General features: G+C 44.2%; 1 protein-coding gene across 3 annotated transcripts in view; it reads left to right on the top strand.

Moving 5' to 3' along the window:
• The window catches only part of GFRA2 (GDNF family receptor alpha 2), a 122,392-nt gene that overhangs the window by 82,515 nt on the left and 20,139 nt on the right, over positions 1-19,738 (top strand). For all 3 annotated transcript variants that reach the window (XM_061593078.1, XM_061593076.1, XM_061593077.1), the window contains exon 5: positions 18,587-18,696. In XM_061593078.1, the coding sequence (XP_061449062.1) occupies positions 18,587-18,696 (110 nt within the window). The remainder of the gene's footprint in view (positions 1-18,586; positions 18,697-19,738) is intronic.

Raw genomic sequence — 19,738 nt, 5'->3', positions numbered from 1 at the left:
CCTCGCTGAAGATTGGGGGCAAGACTTTCTTGTGAATTGTTGGGTGGAAAGAGCAGCATATTGACATCACTTCCAGGTGAAATGTTTGTTAACTATTTAGCCCTGTAGCCCTCAGTATCTCCAGAGTTGCTGGAGGACCTGATTGCCTGAGCATGACAAGTCAGGCAAATGTATCTATCAGTCAGTTATGGATCAAGCTAAGTTTGATTGGTGGGTTCTAGGGAGGCGTGGTGCAGAGACCTTGAGCACGCAGTGGACTGTGGAAGGCAGTTTTGGCTTCAATGCAAGTAATCTCCCTGGACCTTAAATTGTGCTTGGTCCAACAGAAAACCAGAGTGCATTGGACCTCTCAATGTCTTCACCAAAAATCTGTTACAGGTGTGGACAAGTGCTTCTGCGCGTCTTCCGTGTCTTTAGTACGTACGATACAATCCTGCCCAGTGGCAACCACATTCTGGTCAGAGGTCCTCACATGCATTAATTTAGTGCTAGAGAAATCTTTAACATTTGCAGGTGTTGAACTACATTCCAGTGTTATGGGGGCCCTCACTGAGGGGCAATGGCATTGGATCCTGTGGGCACTGATGGTGGCAAAGTGACTGACATGGCAGTATTGGAAAGAGGATCTCTCACCCCCTATTGTGCAGTGGTTGGGGGATTCGTTAACACTGACAATGTATGAGCAGGCATTTCACAGGAAAGAGCAGGATGAGATGTTCTCTGACATTTGGTCTATATACACAGACTTATTTGCATGAACTGCGCTTGAGCAATGTGCCTGAGCTTCACTGTGTAAGGTGATTTGGTGAATTTAGGAGCTAGAGCAATAACCTTTGACTGCCCCCCTTTTCTTGCTGTTTGTGTCTCTGCATGTGTCTGAGGTATAAGAGTGTGTAGATAGTGTACACGAGTATTTTTCTTTTGGCCCGATGCAGTAACTCTTTTTATTTGTTGTATAAAAATGTTAGTTGATGTTGAATACTCCCCCCCTTTTTAATAAAATGGTGACAGAACGTAGCTCTCTTGACTATGACTCTGTCTGAACGATGGAGTGATGGCCACTTGCCAGCTCCCCTGGGTTCTGTGCCATCTGGGGGAAGGGAGTTCCAGGCTAACACAGCCTAACCCACCCTTCAGCCCACCCTTCCTCTTTAAAGAACTTGCTGGTACCAAAAAGGGAAATTTGACTATAAAGCTGCCCCTTATTAATTGACAAGCCACGACAACCTAAGGTAGTGGCTTTTGGACATGGGGGTGTTAAAATAAGAAGAGACCACACCAGGTTTGTGGAACAAGCTCTATTGTTTACTAAAACAGAATAACATGAGGGGTTAAGAAAAAGATCCCCCTATAGGATGCACACCTTAACGTGGTGAGGGGGTTTGAGAGTGTTGAAGAAGCTGAGAGCAATGCCATCAGGAGTCTAGACCAAGAGGCTAGACTCCTAGCAGGGGCACCCATGGTGGAATGGTCAAAGCTGAGACACCAGACTAAGATGCATCCAAACCCAGAGGAAGGCAATGGTAAACCACCTCTGAATACCTCTTACCACGAAAACCCTGTGAACAGAGTATCCAAATTGCAACACGAGATAGTGCTGGAAGATGAGACCCCCAGATCAGAAGGCACTCACCGAGCTACTGGGGAAGAAAAATGGAGAAGTACAAGTAGCGCTGTAACTAATGATGCAGCTGGGTCAAAGCCAAAAGGAAGCCCAGAGGCTGATGCGCACAGATGCGAAAGGAGAGTCCGGAGTTGTACGACGCACACAATAGGAACATGGAATGTGAGAAGCATGAACCAGGGAAAGTTAGAAATTGTCAAGCAAGAAATGGAGTGTATCAACATTACAATACTTGGCGTGAGTGAATTAAAATGGACTGGAATGGGACATTTTCAATCAGGCAACTACAAAATATTTTATGCAGGAAATGAGAAATCAAGAAGAAACGGGGTTGCTTTAATAGTGAGAAGTGATGTAGCAAAAGCAATTAGGAGCTACAACGCAAGGTCTGAGCGAGTGATCTCAATGAGATTAAATGGGAAACCTATTAACATAACCATCATTCAAGTCTACGCTCCAACATCAAATGCAGAAGAAGAAGAATTTGAGAGATTTTACGCAGAAGTACAGGAGGAAATTGATCACACACCAAAACAAGATATGATGATAATCATGGGGGACTGGAATGCAAAAGTAGGGAACAGAGAAGAATTAAGAATTGTGGGGAAATGGGGCTTAGGTGACAGAAATGAAGCAGGAGAAAGACTTATTGAATTCTGTGAAGCCAATAATTTGTTTCTTGCGAACACATTTTTTGAGCAACCAAAAAGACGACTGTACACGTGGACATCACCAGATGATCAATATAGGAATCAAATTGATTATATAACTGGAAACAGAAGATGGAGAAGTTCCATACTTTCTGCAAAAACAAGACCAGGAGCAGACTGCAGTACAGGTCATGAACTGATCGTATCGAAAATCAGAGTAAAGCTAAAGAAGAACAACAAAGCACTCATAACACCAAAATACAATTTAAATAACATCCCAGAAGAATATAAAGATCAAATAAGGAACAGGTTTGAGGCTTTAAACTTAGTTGACAGAGAACCAGAAGAACTATGGACTGAAGTCAGGGACATTACCAGGGAAGAATGCAAAAAGTCAATACCTCTTGTTAAAAAGAGAGAAAGACCTCGATGGATGACTGAAGAAACTCTTAAAATGGTTAAAGAGAGAAGGAAAGCAAAAGCAAAAGGAGATAGAAACACGGTCAGAACCCTAAATGCAACTATACAATGACTAGTACGTAAGGACAAAGAAAACTATTACAATAGTTACTGTATAGAAATAGAAGAGGACAACAAAATGGGAAGAACAAGAGCCCTATTCCAAAAGATTTGAGAAATGAAAGGGAAATTTAAACCATGAGTAGGGATGTTGAATAATCAACAAGGGAACACACTGACTGACCGAGATGAAATGAAAGGAAGATGGAAGCAATGCACTGAAGAACTCTATAAAAGAGATGACAGGATGACAGATTCATTCATGGAGGAACCATATGATGAAGAACCAGAAATGTTAGAATGTGAGGTGAAAGCTGCTCTTAAAATTCTTGGAAGAAACAAATCATCAGGAATAGATGGCATACCAATAGAGTTGCTACAAGCTACTGAGACTGAATCTGTCCAAATTTTGACAAAAATTTGTCAAGAAATATGGAAAACTAAACAATGGCCCACAGACTGGAAGCGTTCAATATATATCCCACTTCCAAAGAAAGGGGATCCCAGAGAATGCAGTAATTATTGAACTATTGCCTTAATATCCCATGCAAGTAAAGTAATGCTCAAGATTCTACAACAAAGGCTCTTACCGTATATGGAGCGAGAAATGCCAGACGTCCAAGCTAGATTTAGAAAGGGAAGAGGCACCAGAGATCATATCGCAAACATACGTTGGATAATGGAACGGAGCAAGGAATTTCAGAAGAAAAGTGCCCTGTGCTTTATAGACTACAGCAAAGCCTTTGACTGTGTAGATCATGAAAAACTATGGAATGCTTTAAAAGAAATGGGGGTGCCACAGCATCTGATTGTCCTGATGTGCAACCTATACTCTGGACAAGAGGCTACTGCAAGGAAAGAATATGTAGAAACCGATTGGTTCCCCATCGGAAAGGGTGTGAGACAGGGTTGTATTTTATCACCCTATTTGTTTAATCTATACGCAGAACATATCATACGGAAAGTGGGATTGGACCAAGATGAAGGAGGTGTGGAAACTGGAGGGAGAAACATCAATCATTTAAGATATGCAGACGATACCATACTCTTAGCAGAAACCAGTAATGATTTGAAACGAATGCTGATGAAAGTTAAAGAGGAAAGCACAAAAGCAGGACTACAGCTGAACGTCAAGAAGACTAAAGTAATGGCAACAGAAGATTTATGTAACTTTAAAGTTGACAATGAGGACATTGAACTTGTCAAGGATTATCAATACCTCGGCACAGTCATTAACCAAAATGGAGACAATAGTCAAGAAATCAGAAGAAGGCTAGGACTGGGTAGGGCAGCTGTGAGAGAACTAGGAAAGGTCCTCAAATGTAAAGATGTATCACTGAACACCAAAGTCAGGATCATTCAGACCATGGTATTTCCAATCTCTATGTATGGATGTGAAAGTTGGACAGTGAAAAAGGTGGATAAGAGAAAAATCAACTCATTTGAAATGTGGTGTTGGAGGAGAGCTTTGTGCATACCATGGACTGCGAAAAAGACAAATGGGTGTTAGAACAAATTAAACCAGAACTGTCACTAGAAGCTAAAATGATGAAACTGAGATTATCAAACTTTGGACACATCATGAGAACACATGATTCACTAGAAAATACAATAATGCTGGGGAAAACAGCAGGGAGTAGCAAAAGAGGAAGGCCAAACAAGAGATGGATTGATTCCATAAAGGAAGCCACAGACCTGAATTTACAAGATCTACGCAGGATGGTTCATGACAGATGCTCTTGGAGGTTGCTGATTCATAGGGTCGCCATAAGTCGTAATCGACTTGAAGGCACATAACAACAACAACAAGAAAAAGATAGAGAAAAAGATAGGGAATGCAAAATAACAAGCAAGATGGAGTCTTAAACACCATCCTTTATACCTGGGATTAATTACATACCGTGCAGAATCTGGATATCATTTCTGTTTACCTGCCGCTTGCCAATCACAGACTTCAGACAGCATGATTCAGCCAGCAGGAAGTATTGGTGTCTAGGCTACCTCAGGAGGAAGTAGCAGTGCCTTTAATTTTCCCACTCTCAGACAAGAGACATGCCATTGCTCAAGCATGCGAGGAAGTTTGACTGCCTCCTCATTTGGGCCCCCAAAGCAGGTCATTTGAGCAGATTAACCCTGTAATTCCCAACAAGCAGACAAGAAAGATTTGCATCTTCATATAATACACAGCAGCCTGTATTAAAACAGTGTCCATGCAAACAGTCCAGGACAGTAAAGTCCGATTCCTTCAAAAATGGCCAAGAAATGGAAAAAGCTCAGAAGTGGAAATAGATGGAGAGAGCCTTGTTGGTATTCCTGAGCATTGCAATCATTAGATGTGCTGATAGCTTCCATATGTTCTGTAGGAGTGAGCAGAGGCATGACGTTGAATTGCATAGAATGACACCCAATACAATATATGTCCCCCCACTCCTTGGTGGGGTTTGCTAGCCCTTAGACTCTGATCAGTAGCCACATCGTGGACATGTCATTATGGACATGAAGGTCAGGTTGTCTGGTAATCCTGTCTTGGTCTGCACCTTCTGCTGCAACATGAAGCCTGGAACATATATATGTTTGTTTTCCAGAGCTCCTTTTGCTGGCCTCCTGCTCTCTGGATTGCCAGGGTGATCAGGGGACTGGGCTCAATGGCTATTAGCTCTCAGATTCAATGATCTGCTGGATCTCTTCCCCCCTTAAGATTTTTTTTAAAAGTGCCTCCCCTGCTCTAGTTTCTGAGGCTGCAGCACTTCCATTTGAACAGTTGGTTCAATCACCTACTGGTAAAAACTCATTTCATGCCCCTTGTAGATTTTGTAGCAGCTTTTATTGGCTGTCATTTTTAATTCTCTTTGTCTTTTTGGCTTGCACTGTGACAGAACAACAACACTCGTGCAGCTTTTCAGTTTCCACCCACCTTTTAAGCGCCTCTGTCACTGGTCAGGGAGAGAGGGAGGGAGTGTACCCCACACTTGATTGTTCCTGAAAACCTTTTCCTACTGAATCAGCCGTGCAAGTTCAGACAACATAGGGCAAACTTTCATGTAAAACTGGGCAGGTTTCAGTATTTATAGACTGAATGCAGACTCTATAATTATGGTCACCAACTTGTTCTCAAGAATTCTGGCACCTCATGCTTAGAGCCTCTGAGGTGTATGAAGTGCTTCTTCCCCTATTAAGGGGCATTATGTTTTGTTTTCCAAACACCTTAGCATGTACAAAGTGTCTTTGAAAAAACCCAAAAACAAACTGGATGCACAGCCAGAGTATTTTTCAGGATGGACAAAATGTCTTTCACTTCTGGAAATCACATTTTTGAGAAGTCCCACAGCTACTTAGAGCCTTAAAAGCAGGCCTGCTTTTAATGTAGGTTTCAACTGAGCGGATCACAAAATCAAGTAATTGTATAGTTTTCTTAGTGGAAACTTCGCAAGCAAGAGCTGTTCTGGGATTGTCCTCTCCTCCCTGCCAGCCAGTTCCTGCAACCCCTTTACTTCTAGGGTCATACCCCGGATTGCACCTTTGACGCTTCTTCCTCAGCGGCAAAGCATCAGCCTTGCATGCAGAAGTCCCAGGTCCAGTCCCCAACGGCATCTCCAGGTAGGGCTGTCAGAAGCTGTCTGCCTGAAGCCCTGGGAAGCTGCTGCCAGTGCCAAGTTGTCTGCAGACAATACTGAGCTGGACAGGCCGATGGTCTGATTCCGTATAAGGCAGCTGACAGATCCAGCACCTGTTCCTATGTGCCCCCTCCCATCTTCCAGGACACCCTCCTCTGCTCATCTGCAGTGCTGCTTGGCCAGTTCCTGGGTCTGCCGCTGCAGCAGGTCCAAGAGACAGCTGCTCTCTCACAGGTTCGCTCCACAAACTCAACGACAGATTCTCAATTTTGTATCAACAACCACTGAGAGCTCAGAATCTCCCCTAAAAGCCTTTTATTCCCAATTATAGGTATGATGTTAAGTGGCAAATGATGAGTATTGCAATCTCCAGTATTCACCAGCTGCTTATTTCTCCAGATAATCTCCACCTTGCCATTTTTACTCTGGAACTGCTATTCCAGTATTCATTTTATTAATTATTTATTAATTATTTGATTTATATCCCACCCTTCCTCCCAGCAGGAGCCCAGGGTGGCAAACAAAAGTGCTAAAAACACATCAAAACATCATAGAAACAGACCTTAAAATACACCAAAACAAAACATTTTTTAAAACTTTAAAAACATATTTTAAAAAGGGTTAAAAAAACATAGGTTTTTTTTTTAAAAAAAACATATTAAAAAGCAATTCCAACACAGATGCAGACTGGGATAGGTCTCAACTTAAAAGGCTTATTGAAAGAGGTAAGTCTTCAATAGGCACCAAAAAGATAACAGAGATGACGCCTGTCTGATATTTAAGGGGAGGGAGTTCCACAGGGTGGGTGCCGCCACACTAAAGGTCTGTTTCCTATGTTGTGCAGAACGGACCTCCTGATAAGATGGTATCTGCAGGAGGCCCTCACCTGCAGAGCGCAGTGATCGACTGGATATATAAGGGGTAAGACGGTCTTTCAGGTATCCTGGTCCCGAGCTGTATAGGGCTTTGTACGCCAAAACTAGAACCTTGAACTTGATTGCAATGCCTAGTTATTTCTACTGGGTGCGCACACATGACGTATGAGCACAAGCACAGAGCCTCAAATCTAGGCACAGTTTGGATTCAGACCTGGACTGGTTTTTCAAGATGGGATGTTCAGGGTTTCTGCAAATCAGGCCTCTTTCAAGCTAGCTCTTGATAATGGCCCGATCCTACGGCAGAGGCTTGGGCCCCCAGATCATCTGAGCAATTTGTGCTCTTTGTTTGCCAAGGAGGAGTACTCAAAGAATCCCGGCCAAGTCAAATTGCTCCAGCTGCATTTCTCCAGAAGGAAAGTGCATTTATGTAATGATTTCATCAAAGAGGAACAACTGGGAGATTTAATTTTGAAACTGAGCCCTTGGAAGGGAGCCTTATTTTCATCTGTTTTTATTTATACCTTTCTCAAAAGTATTTCAGGAAATGAACCTAACCAAGCCTTGGACTCTTCTCCCCCTGACTTTCTTGCCTCCCTTTAGTTTCAATCCCATTTTCCAGAGCTTCAGCCAGGTCTCATTTCAACTTTGAAGGCTGCCCAGGACCACCTGCCTGGCCCAGGAGTGTTCAGTGGCAGCTTGGCACGACTCTTCTGTGCCACCCCACCCAAGGACTTGGCCATGGGGCTCCCTGCCAAGGCACTTAAAAGCAGAAATCTGAGAAGTCCTGGGGATGCTTCCAGGAAGGTTTATGCCTGGCAGTTAAATTCTCATCCAATCATTGTGAATTCATTGTGTCTAATGGAAAGAGCGACATCTGGCCTGGATATTATGAAAAGATTACCAGCTGGCTTGTCATGTATAGTGAAAGGAATAACATTTGCCTTGGAGGGTGCTACAAGCCAGGATCAAGACCCAGTGGGGGACGGTGACACTTTTCCCTTTGAGTTGGCAGTGAACCTGCCACGCTTCCTTTGGGCAATTGGTGCGACTGACTCTGATCCTTGGATTGGGGAGGCAGAAGAACCTGAACATTTTGCTAACTGCCTGGTGGATAAATCAGATGGAGAAGATGCTATGTATCATTCCCCTAATTTATACCAGAGGATTCCACATTCCATCTGGAATATTGTTTATTCTTTCCATGCATCCTTTCATTTATGATTGCCCATGGTTTTAAACAAATAAATAACCATTCATAATTCAGCCCACCTGCCTGTAGGAAGCCTGACAAAACAGAGCTCTGCCTGGGGGTGAAATAATAAGCATCCTTGGTTTTTATGTAGTCTTGTCCTAAACCTTTCTCGAACATGATGTCAGGAGTTCTTATAGCCCTCTAAGGTAGGTTGATAGTACAGTCTGATTCCTGCCTCCCTTCTGACTCACACCCTCTTTAATCTGTTTGTCTGGGAAGTGTGAAGGCCTCATTTGGTTGGATTTGTCCTCACAGCTCCATCTGCCCCCATCCTAGAAAAAAAGAAGCTTGTGCTCCTATTTAATCCAGAGAATGCTACACCCCTTTTTAATGTGTCCAGCAAATAGTTCAAGAGCCAAAAATTCAGAGGCACACTGTCTTTGACAGTGGAGGTAGGACGTAGCCATTGTGACTAGTACCTATTGTCATCCATGAATTTTTCTAATCTTCTTTTGAAGCTATCCTGGTTGGTTGGGGCCATGACTACCTCTTCTGGGAGTGAATTCCATAGGTTAACTATGTGCTGCATGAATTATTTTCGTTTTGTCTGCCTGAATCTTCTACCATTCAGCCTGATTGGATATCCCCACTAAGCTCTAGTATTATGAGGGAGAAAACCGTCTCATTAGCCACTTTTTTTCATACAATGCATAATTTTTATCATCCCCCCCTTACCTTTTAACTGAAAAGCCCCCAATGCTGCAACCTTTCCTCATAGGGGAGTCATTCCAGCCCCTTGATCATTTTGGTTGCTCTTTTTTGAACTTTTCCCACCTCTACAATGTCCTTTTTGAGGTTAGCAACTCAAACTGTGCGTATCGCATTGTTCACATGACGTTACTGGCCGACAGAAGCTATCATGCAGTTTCCCCCTCTAAATCCATACTAACCCAGTCTGCTGATAATCCGAAAAGTTTAGAACAATGCAGCTCCACTCTACTCCACACGTCTTTGCAGACGGTTTGCTTTGATGGTTTTTAGTGGGCGGGTGAATCATCGCTTTCAGCTGTTCTTTCTCCGCTCACTAACTCTCCCATGAATCCATTTTGTTTGTGGTGGTTTATCTAGCAACAGAACTGCCCTGTTTGTTGCATCCCTCCCTTCTTTCCTCTCTTTCTGCCTGAATAAACTTCCTTCACTCCTTGTAACAAGCGATGGGAACTGCCATTGGATTTTGTCACTCTTTCTCATATTCTCTATCTTTGTGGAGAGAATTTTGAAGTAATGTCTCCCTGTGTCCGGTTTCCATTTTTTTCCTAAAAAAATTAAAGTGGATTTTTTTAAAAAAGTTGCCTCATAAATATCGATATTAATATTGATATTCTGAGAAAATATCTATATTGATACTATATTGATTTGTTTTTCCAGCGGGGAAAAATGGACTCAGAAAAAGGAGAATTCAACAGTCAAACCCCAGGAAGTGGGGGGGGGGGCAGGAGGGAGTGGAAATTCTGTGCAGGTCAAAAATATTTGCACATGCTCAGTAACTGAGCAACCAGAGGGAATAAAAATGTAAAATTAGAAGGCAGGGCCACAAGGAAACAGCAACCCTAATCTTTCCCAGAGGAAGGCCTACTTGTGTGAATGGAAAACAACGGATTTGAAGCTACCATTGCTCATGAAGTGTGGACCTTGCAAATCTATTACGATGGTAAAAGCAGTGTATTTGCTACGAAGAAATATGCTCCCATGTGGATAAGCCAGTTGCCTTCCGTGGAAAATGGAAATGGACTGCCATCAAGTCGATCCGACTTATGGCTATCCTATGAATAGGGTGTTCATGGTAAGCAGTATTCAGAGGGGTTTTTACCATTGCCTCCCTCTGAGGCTGAGAGGCAGTGACTGGCCCAAGGTCACCCAGGGAGCTTCATGGCTATGTGGGGATTCGAACCCTGGTCTCCCAGGTCATAGTCCAACACCTTAATCACTACACCACACTGGCTCTCGTTGCCTTCCATATCAACTGCAAACTATTTACCCCCCCCCCCAATATAAATAAAATATAAATGGTTGGGGCCCTGAGCATTGCAGCCAGGCCAATAAGAGATAGTTGGACAGCCGCCTGTCAGGAATGCTTTAAGTTGAATTCCTACACTGAGCAGAGGGTTGGACTCGATGGCCTAATAGGCCTCTTCCAACTGTGCCATCCTAGATTCTAAGCTCAAATACCGGCTGGCTGGGGCTGGTGGGAGCAGCAGTCTAAAGCATCAGCACCACCCAATTGGACAAAGGATGCTCTTAATTGGGACATAGCAGGGGAGCACCCAGGCTGTGATCCAGCAGAGGATTTTGGCAGGAATCAAAGAGGTGTCTCTGAAATGGCTGCCATGTCAGTAGGTGGCCAGATCCCAAGGAGGACAAGGCTCCTGTACTTTTAATAGTTGTGTAAAAGGGGATTTCAGCAGATGTGTCTTGCATGACAAGGTATATTCCCTGACGTTTTCTCTTCTTCGCATCGATTAAAGATGCAGCTGCCCTGTCTACTTTTGCATCTGGCCACTATGCTTGTTATATTGGCCACTCCTGGCAGGTGCCCAGCCAAGATGAGTAACTGGGGATAAGGGAGAAGAGGTGCCTGGGCAGTTTCCAGTGGCTGCAAACATGGAAAGTGATCACTGTGTACAATCACTGTTTTTCAAGGAGATGCCTATTTGGACATACATCTGTTGTGCTCCTAATCACATCACTGGGTTGATACATGTCAACTCCTTGCTCTCAGCAGTCAGTCATGGATGTTTTCCGACTCTGAAAGTGATTTGCCTCCATGTTCCTCCAAACGTGGCATGACCTGAGTGCATTCAGCTGATCAGATGTTCCTAAATGTATCTGAACTCTTGAACTATACCTGGTAGAAAATTTGCAGGCGCTGCAGGTGTTTGGAAGGAGTTTGGATATTGATTCAGACATAACATTTCCATGTGAAGGGCAGGTGGAAAGATCAGTGCTGGAGACAGCAATGTTGGAACCAGACCTCCATTTCCAACTGGGATTTGGTTGAGTGAGCACTGAATTCTTTCCTAATGACTCTCAGGGTTTCCAGGCCTGCTTTTAGGAAAGAAAGATGGGGTAGTTTCCAATTTGTGCCGAGTTTCTTTGTATTTGCAGCAATATTAATTCCAGGCCAAAGCTCACCTGTTGGCATCAGTGTCTCCTGTTACAGCCTGCCTGCCTGCCTGTCTACACATGGAGAAAGGATGGACAGGTTCAGCTGGACATCCTGCAAGCCTCAGTTCAGCTCCCTGGACATGCACAGCCAGAAACAAATGCTTATTTGTTAACGTCTCCACTAGCAGTTGGCAAATTGAATTAAAGTGGTGGTGAGGGAGTGAAGTGTTGCCTGGCCTGGCTTTCTTTGCTTGCCCTGGCAATGGCTCCAGGGTCTGGTCTGAAGGCACATGAGGCCACCACCTTGCTGAAGTTAATCAGGTCTGCGTGTCGTCAGTACCTGGATGGGAGAGACCACCTGGGTTCCATGATGGGAAAAAGGTGAGATATTTATTTATTTAAAATATTTCGATCCCACCCTTCTACCCTATAATAAGGCACTCAGGGCGGCTTACAATAAAATCGAGCATGTACATAATAAAAATTGTACACAATAAAGATCACAAAAACATTAAAAATACATAAAATGCAATTAAAATACATAAAATGCAATTAAAATACATAAAATACAATACACACACACACATACATATATATAGGGAGTGGTACTGAAGGGACTACAGAGGTAAAAATTAACATAGAAGGCATAAAATCAGTGTCAGGCTCCCCCCTCAGTCCCTCCCAAAGGCTCTCCGGAACAAGATAGTTTTCAGACGTCTCTGGAAAACCATCAGGGAGGGAGCAGAGTGGGCTTCTTGGGGTAGGGTATTCTAAAGCTTGGGGGCCACAGCTGTAAAGGCTCTCTCCTGCGTGCCTGTCAGTCTATCATCCTTCACTCCAGGCATGCAGAGGAGACCCGAGGCAGATGATCTTAAATCCCGGGCAGGTACATATGGGCGTAAGCGGTCCCTCAGGTACATTGGTCCAAGGCTGTTTAGGGCTTTAAAGGTCAGAACCAGCACTTTGAATTGGGCTGGGAAACAAGTTGGGAGCCAGTGGAGTCAATAAAGCACAGGGGTGATATGCTCCCTGCACCGTGCTCCAGTTAACATTCTGGCTGCTGCATTTTGAACCAACTGCAATTTCAGAACCATTTTCAAAGGCAGCCCCACACAGAGTGTGTTACAGTAATCAAGCCTTGATGCATGCGTCACTGTGGCCAAGTCAACTGCTTCCAGGAATGAGCGCAAAGGGGAGATTAGAGATTGGGTGGAAGTTATTAAGATCTGCAGGGTCTAACGAAGGCTTCTTTAACAAAGGTCTTATCATGGTCTCCTTCAACAATGTTGGCATAGAACATTCATTTAGGGAGGTATTAATTAAACATGCCAACCAGCCAGCCATTCCCAGTTTGGTAGATTTGATTAACCAGGATGGGCAAAGGTCAAGAGAGCAAGTAGTGACCCTCATTTCTCCCAGAATCCTGTCCACATCCTCAGGTTTTACAAGCTGAAAAGTAGAAAAATGACCAGACGTTGCCTCGGGGACATCTGGCACAATTGTGGTTAATGAGGAGATATCCAAAGGGTAGCTTCCACTACACTAAAGGTCTGCTTCCTATGTAGTGCTTTCTGATAAGGTGGTATCTGCAGGAGGCCCTCACCTGCAGCATGCAGTGATCGACTGAGAATATAAGGGGTAAGACAATCTTTCAGGTATCCTGGTCCCAAGCTGCATAGGGCTTTGTACACGAAGATTTGAACCTTTGTACACCAAAACCAGTACACAGGTATCATAGCCTGATCTCTCTGTTTGGGAGGAAGGGCGGGATAGAAATTTAATAAATAAATAAATAATGACAATGAATTTGTGCTGTGTGAAGTACTTATTTATTTGTTAATTAAATGAGGTGGCCAAAAATACTAAAAATACTCTAAAATATCTTAAAAACTGACTTTAAAATATATTAAAATAAAATATCTTTTAAAAAAGGTTAAAAACATGTTGTTGTTTTTTAAAAAATAAAAGGTTTAAAAACATATTAAAAAGCAATGCCAGCACAGAGGCAGACTAGGATGAGGTCTCAAAAGGCTTGTTGAAAGAGGAAGGTCTTCAGCAGGCACTGAAAAGCCAACACAGTTAGCGCCTGCCTAATATTTAAGGGCAGGGAATTCCAAAGTGTCCGTGCCACAACGCTAAAAGTCCGCTTTTGTCTGTCCTGAATCTTCTGCTAGTCAACGTCGTTGGATGGCCCCAGCTGGGTTCTAGAATCATGAGAGCGGGATGGAACCTCTCCAATGAAGAGTGGCCACTCCCTGCTCCGTCCCACTTGCCTGGAATTTGGTTATGCCAGGGTTGAGGTCCTCCTGCCTTCTAGTATCAGTTCAGAGGTATTAAACCTACAGCTTGTTTTTTAAACAAGTACACATTTACAGGTCTGTGTTGTGTCCCCTAGAGTAGAAGGGTGACTTCTGAAGCACACACATGTGTACTTCCCTCCCGCCTCTCCTTTGCGAGCACCACAACAACAGCTGGGGGAGAGCAGAGGCCCTAACAGCACCACACAGCCATGTGTCCGGGCTTTTTCTTATTCTCCCCCCACCCCTCTTCTTAAAGGCATGCTTGGTGTTCTGTGTTACAGTCTTCATGGAGAGACAGGGCAAGCTTGTAATGCTAAAATCATGGTGTGTGCTGAGTTTGACATGCTGGGTTGCGTTTGAGCACAGCTCAGAGTGGAACCATTGAAATGAATGGACCTAACATAGTCATACCCATTAACTTCATTGGGTCTGCTCTTGTGGTATAGTGGTCAGAGTGCTGGACTAGGATCTGGGAGACCAGGGTTCAAATCACCACTTCGCCATGAACTTGGGCCAGTCACAGCCTCTCAGCCTAACCTACCTCACAGGGTTGTTGTGAGGATAAAATGGAGAGAGAGGAGAACCATATGCGCCACCTTGAGCTCCTGGGAGGAAAGGTGGGATATAAATATAATAAATAAATAATAAAATAGATAATAATGAAAACTGGACTAGCGATGAATACCACCTGCTACCTTTGCCCCTTGCTGGAAACAGGACATGGTGTGTGGAGACATATCCATCTGGAAAGCTGACCTGTTGTGAGCAGGTAATGATGGTTGTTCACACTGCTTCACTGTCAGGGCGGCTCAGGAGGATGCCGCGGCTGTAGCAGGGGAAAAGTAATTTCATCTGAAGGCACTTCCTGTTGACCCCGAGCACCAATGAGACACTGGAACCCCATTCCTTTCTTCTCTGACTTGGCCAGCACTGCCAGGTTTGCGGTGCATGTGGTGCTTCTGCAAGGATGGCCCATGCAGAGTTAGATGCATTTATGCATTTCTCTTTTAATCCCATAGGATCCCAGGTTGCCTTACAAATACTCAGAAATCAAACCCAAACCCTTAAACAGCAACACAATCATTAACACTTTTAAACAAAATTGAAGCGATCACAAAATATTCAAAATAACAGAACAGACAAAAATTGCCTACATGACTACGGTTCAACACCTCCTCCCAAAAGGGCCCAGGTGCAAAGAAAATGCCTCTTAAGATGATGCTGGGAAACCATTGATAAGGGAGATGACGAAATCTCCAAGGGGAAGAAGATCCACAGCTCTGGGGCCATCACCAAGAGGGTCTTCTCTGATGGCAGAACCGCAGTAAGAACTACCCTTGCAGAAAGGTCTCATCTGACATACTCCTCTCAGTAATTAGGTCCCAAGTGGATACATTGTTGCTCTCCTTCCTCTCCTGAACCTGCTGAATCTGTAGCTTAGTGGCAAGGTGAGTCCCATGTCCTGTGCAGACAAATCTGCTCTCAGTTCTACGATCCTGAAGTATGGACACTGAGGCTGAGTCGGTCACCTCCTTTCCAGGACTAGATGGCCATTGCTGAAGCGAGAGGCCTGCAGCAAATAAGGAGGGCGGAGCAGGGAGTAGTTCCCCTTCTACTCCAATCACTACCTCCTTTGTTCTTCCATTTCATTTGATCAGAAATGTTTGGAACCAAATCATTCCCTTTTTTTAAAAAAAAGAATACAACACCATTCCCACCCTTTCTTTTTGATCCATTCTGATGCCTTTAGGCAACCGGCATTGGATAATTCATCTCTGGCTGTAGAAAAGTGACATTTAATTAACAAGTGAGCAAAATAAAATATAAAAGTCCTAAGAGACATACGCCTTTTCAAATAAATAAGGACTTCTCTGTTTCAGAAAATGTGCAGCGCTTGTGGGCAGTTTCAAGTCTGGATAAAACAAAACTCCGTGGTGTTTGAGCTGCAAAAGGCAACCCGTTTCTGCTGTTTCTGCGAATGAGCCTGGCTTCAACTTGGCACTGATGCAAGCCCAATTCACAAAAACAGATTAATGTGCAGAGTTCATGGAGCTATGCAGGGCTCAGCACCTGGTGAGGGAGGCAAAACTTGGTCTATATTCACTCTTCTTTTGCTCATCATCTTTGCATGACGAATCAGACATTCCCAGAGAATGGCTTTATCCCTCCATAAATGCACAGCATGCTTGCTTGACAATTAATTCCAGGCCACTTGATTTGGGTGGATGAGCAGTCAGCCCTTCTTCAAAAGAGAATGATGCTCCCTTCCTGATGTCTGCATTTCCTGTGCTGGGTTTATTTTAGCGATGTGTCAAATATTGCCAAGGTTTTTTTCAGGTAGAAATGAGCAATTTCATACATACTTAACAGGAACCCTGCTTGATCAGTTTTGTGTTTTCTCTGTACAGACCACCCGTTAGTGCAAGACACCCAGGATGTTGTACAATAAAACAGAAATAAAACAGAAACCACTGGGTGATTCTGAATTTTAGTTGAGAAGATTGCCAAGCTGCCTTGAGGCCAAGGCGCACCTGCAGCACTCCAGCGTATTCATCCATTAACCTACGGTGCAGGTTAATTTTCACCCTCGGCGAGGAGACACCTGCCAGCTAACTCCCCAGTCACTACTGAGTGGATTCTGTCTGTTTTCGCCACCCCTTCTCTTGGTCAAAGCATGTAGCATGAACGTGCAGTCTGGCATGCAGGGGAAAGGCCCTTGTGATGTCAAAAGTGTAACACCAAATTAAGAAGATTTGTCGAGATTGTCTTTTTTCCTAAACCAAAAAGACCCAACCACCTCTCCTCATAGGGAATGTTGGCAATGTAGACATTTTCCCTGAAAAGCTTTTAGACTGTGCAAATATCCACCCTTTCCAGTCCTGCTTTGCTTCACAACTGCTGCTATTTTTTGCTGTTTGGATGAGTCCCTGAGTCGTGTTCCTCGTGAGACTGTTTTTAAAGAGGGCTTGAAAACTGACTAGTACCACCAATCTGCAAAGAAGCTGCTAGAGTGTTAACTAGAACAGGCTCCTTGAAGCCCCAGCCATCAGTCTCTGACTACCAGTTGCTTCCTGAGACCAGCTAAGCAATTGGGGTCCAAGAGGGACACCTTTTCTCAGATGAAAAACTGGCCCACATGTCGTTTGTTGGCTTTGTTCGATTGCTTCAGCATTTGTACCCTGCCTTTCTGTGATAAAACATATGCAAATAAAAATATATGCTACAGCATATTAAAAACAATTCATAACCATGTAATAAATAAACAATAGCAGCGAAAAAATCATAAAAAACTTATCAGCAGTCAAACAAAGTTTGTTTTTGTTTATATATATATTATACACACAAACATGCACACACACATGCATATATATGAAATTCTTCCTCTGCAGCCTTCTTTGAGTGTCCCCCACCCCCTTCTGAGGCATGGGGGGGTGGTTGCTTGACATGGGGTCTTCTCAACCCTGGCACTAAGACTGGGGGGCTCCCGTCCCCTCTTTACCAGCCAGCCCATGTAGGATTCTTCCAGGGAGTATGTCTGACTTTCTGAGCATTGCCTACATGGTCGTTGATGGATTTTGTCAGCATGATTAGTTGCTGCCGTTGTGCTGATTTGGGTTCCGATGTTATTTTGTAGATTTTCAGAATGATGTTGGCCACCTTGGAATCTGTATCTTGAAAGGCAGAGTACAAATATTTTAAGAAATAAATACAAAATAAGTTAGTAGTATGAGTGATGCCCCCCTGATCATGCAGTGAACTGGATGATGCCACAACTCTAATGCCCGTTCAGCCCTACCCCAAGAAGCCCACTCTGCTCCCTCCCTGATGGTTTTCCGGAGACTTCTGAAAACGATCTTGTTCCGGAGAGCCTTTGGGAGGGGCTGAGGGGAGAGCCTGACACTGATTTTATGCCTTCTATGTTAATTTTTACCTCTGTAGTCCCTTCAGTACCACTCCCTATATACATGTATATATGTGTGTGTGTGTATAGTATTGTATGTATTTTAATTGCATTTTATGTATTTTAATTTATTTTAATGTTTTTGTGATCTTTATTGTATACAATTTTTATTATGTACATGTTTGATTTTATTATAAGCCACCCTGAGTGTGCTATTATAGGGTAGAAGGGCGGGATAGAAATATTTTAAATAAATAATAAATAATTGGGCTGTGAGATGCTGTCAGTGAGGGGCAAGTGAGGGTAAACTGGGAAGACCGGCAGTGTAAATGAATAAACAAATATTTTCACAAGAAATGCAGAAAAAACACAAATAGTAAAGGGATTTGTTTTGGTACTGCCAGAAAAAATTATGAAAAACTGTGAGCAATTTCAGCCCAGCTCTAGTTTTTGTGCTTCCCTGTCCTGTGTGATGCTCTTCACACCTCTGTGGACCTCCCAGACTTCGCTCCTTCCCAGCGCAGGGTGCGAGGTCCAGTGAAAGCCAACAGTGGCGAAAGGCAGCACTGCCTAAGAGTTACGACAGGACAGCTGCGGTGGTTCAGGCCTTTGACCGCCATTATGTCATGCCCCTTAGCTCCTTTCTATGTTTTCTCTCTCAGAAAAGACTTGCTACATCTTAAGCAAGACAGTATTTTAACATAATGCACACACACAATTTCTCCATTGTCTTTTGTAACCAGGTCAAGATTGGCAGATTTCCACACAAACTGTCAAGCCATCGTCCAGCCTCTTACCCAATGCCCCGGGGATAATTACCAGGCCTGCCTTGGTTCCTACACAGGCCTAATAGGTGAGTGTCTGCCCTTTGCCCTTTCAGGTATGGGAGCTGAGCGGGTGGGAAGGGAGGATGAACAGAAGCGGCAGCCTTCATGGAGCAACTCCACATCATTGCCTGGCTTTGAGTGAAATACACATTTTAGCAATTATGGTTTTACTCTTCTTTTGTGGTACGTGGTGTATATATAGTTATATCCACACTTGTGTGGTATATCAGAAAACTTCTGTTTCTCAGTAAATGGCTAAAGGTGCACTGTGTGCATTCCCAGAACAGAGCTCAGGCTTCCGGAACTTAGGGTTGGCGGAAAGGACTCATTGAGGGTAGGAGACAACAACACAGAGCATGAACACGTCCCATCAAGCGCTGCCCGTGAGTGTGGACAGGAAACATCAAGAGAGATTTCAGAGGCATAAAACGGAACATGCTCAGGTGTGGATGAAGGAAAAGCAAGCAACCCATGTGCACATTAACACCCTAGTGTGTGTGGAGACAGCCTTTGCTGTGCATGCGCTTCTCGAGCCAAACGTTGTGCTGAGGAAACCAGCATTTTCCTGTCGGCAGGAGGCATGTGGCTGAAGCCATTGATCTTGTGGGAAAGCACTGAGAGATGGGTGGGAGGGGGGCAGGCTCTCCCTTCCCAGCGCCTTCCCCAATATGCCCATCAGAGTCTGATGATGGGTGAGGACTGGGCCAGGTGCAGCCACCAATCCAGGGCTTTGCAGGGTGCCGAAAGCAGGCCTGGCTGTGACTACTGCTGGGCATTTGGAAACCAGTTCTCCTCTTCCCCTGTGAGGCTTTAAGCTTGGTAACCCTAGAAGCCTCCCCCCCCCGAGCAAGTCAGTGGTGTTATCTCATCTGGCTTTGAGTCCTGGGAATCTGGTGGGTCTGAAATACATCCCACAAGACGAGCAGGTGGGCTGGGTCTGAGATGCAAACCAGGGGAGCTTATTCCGGCAGCAGCTGAGGACTACACAACCGTTTGCATCACAGAGTGCAGGACAACAGGGTGGGGTGGGGTGGGGAGGGAGGGCTAGGCCTTGTCCACAAGGACAAC

Source organism: Rhineura floridana, chromosome 12 (genome assembly GCF_030035675.1).
Source record: "Rhineura floridana isolate rRhiFlo1 chromosome 12, rRhiFlo1.hap2, whole genome shotgun sequence".
NCBI classification, from domain to species: domain Eukaryota; kingdom Metazoa; phylum Chordata; class Lepidosauria; order Squamata; family Rhineuridae; genus Rhineura; species Rhineura floridana.
Note: the sequence above shows the minus strand (reverse complement) of the source record. Positions and strands in the feature narration are given on the sequence as shown.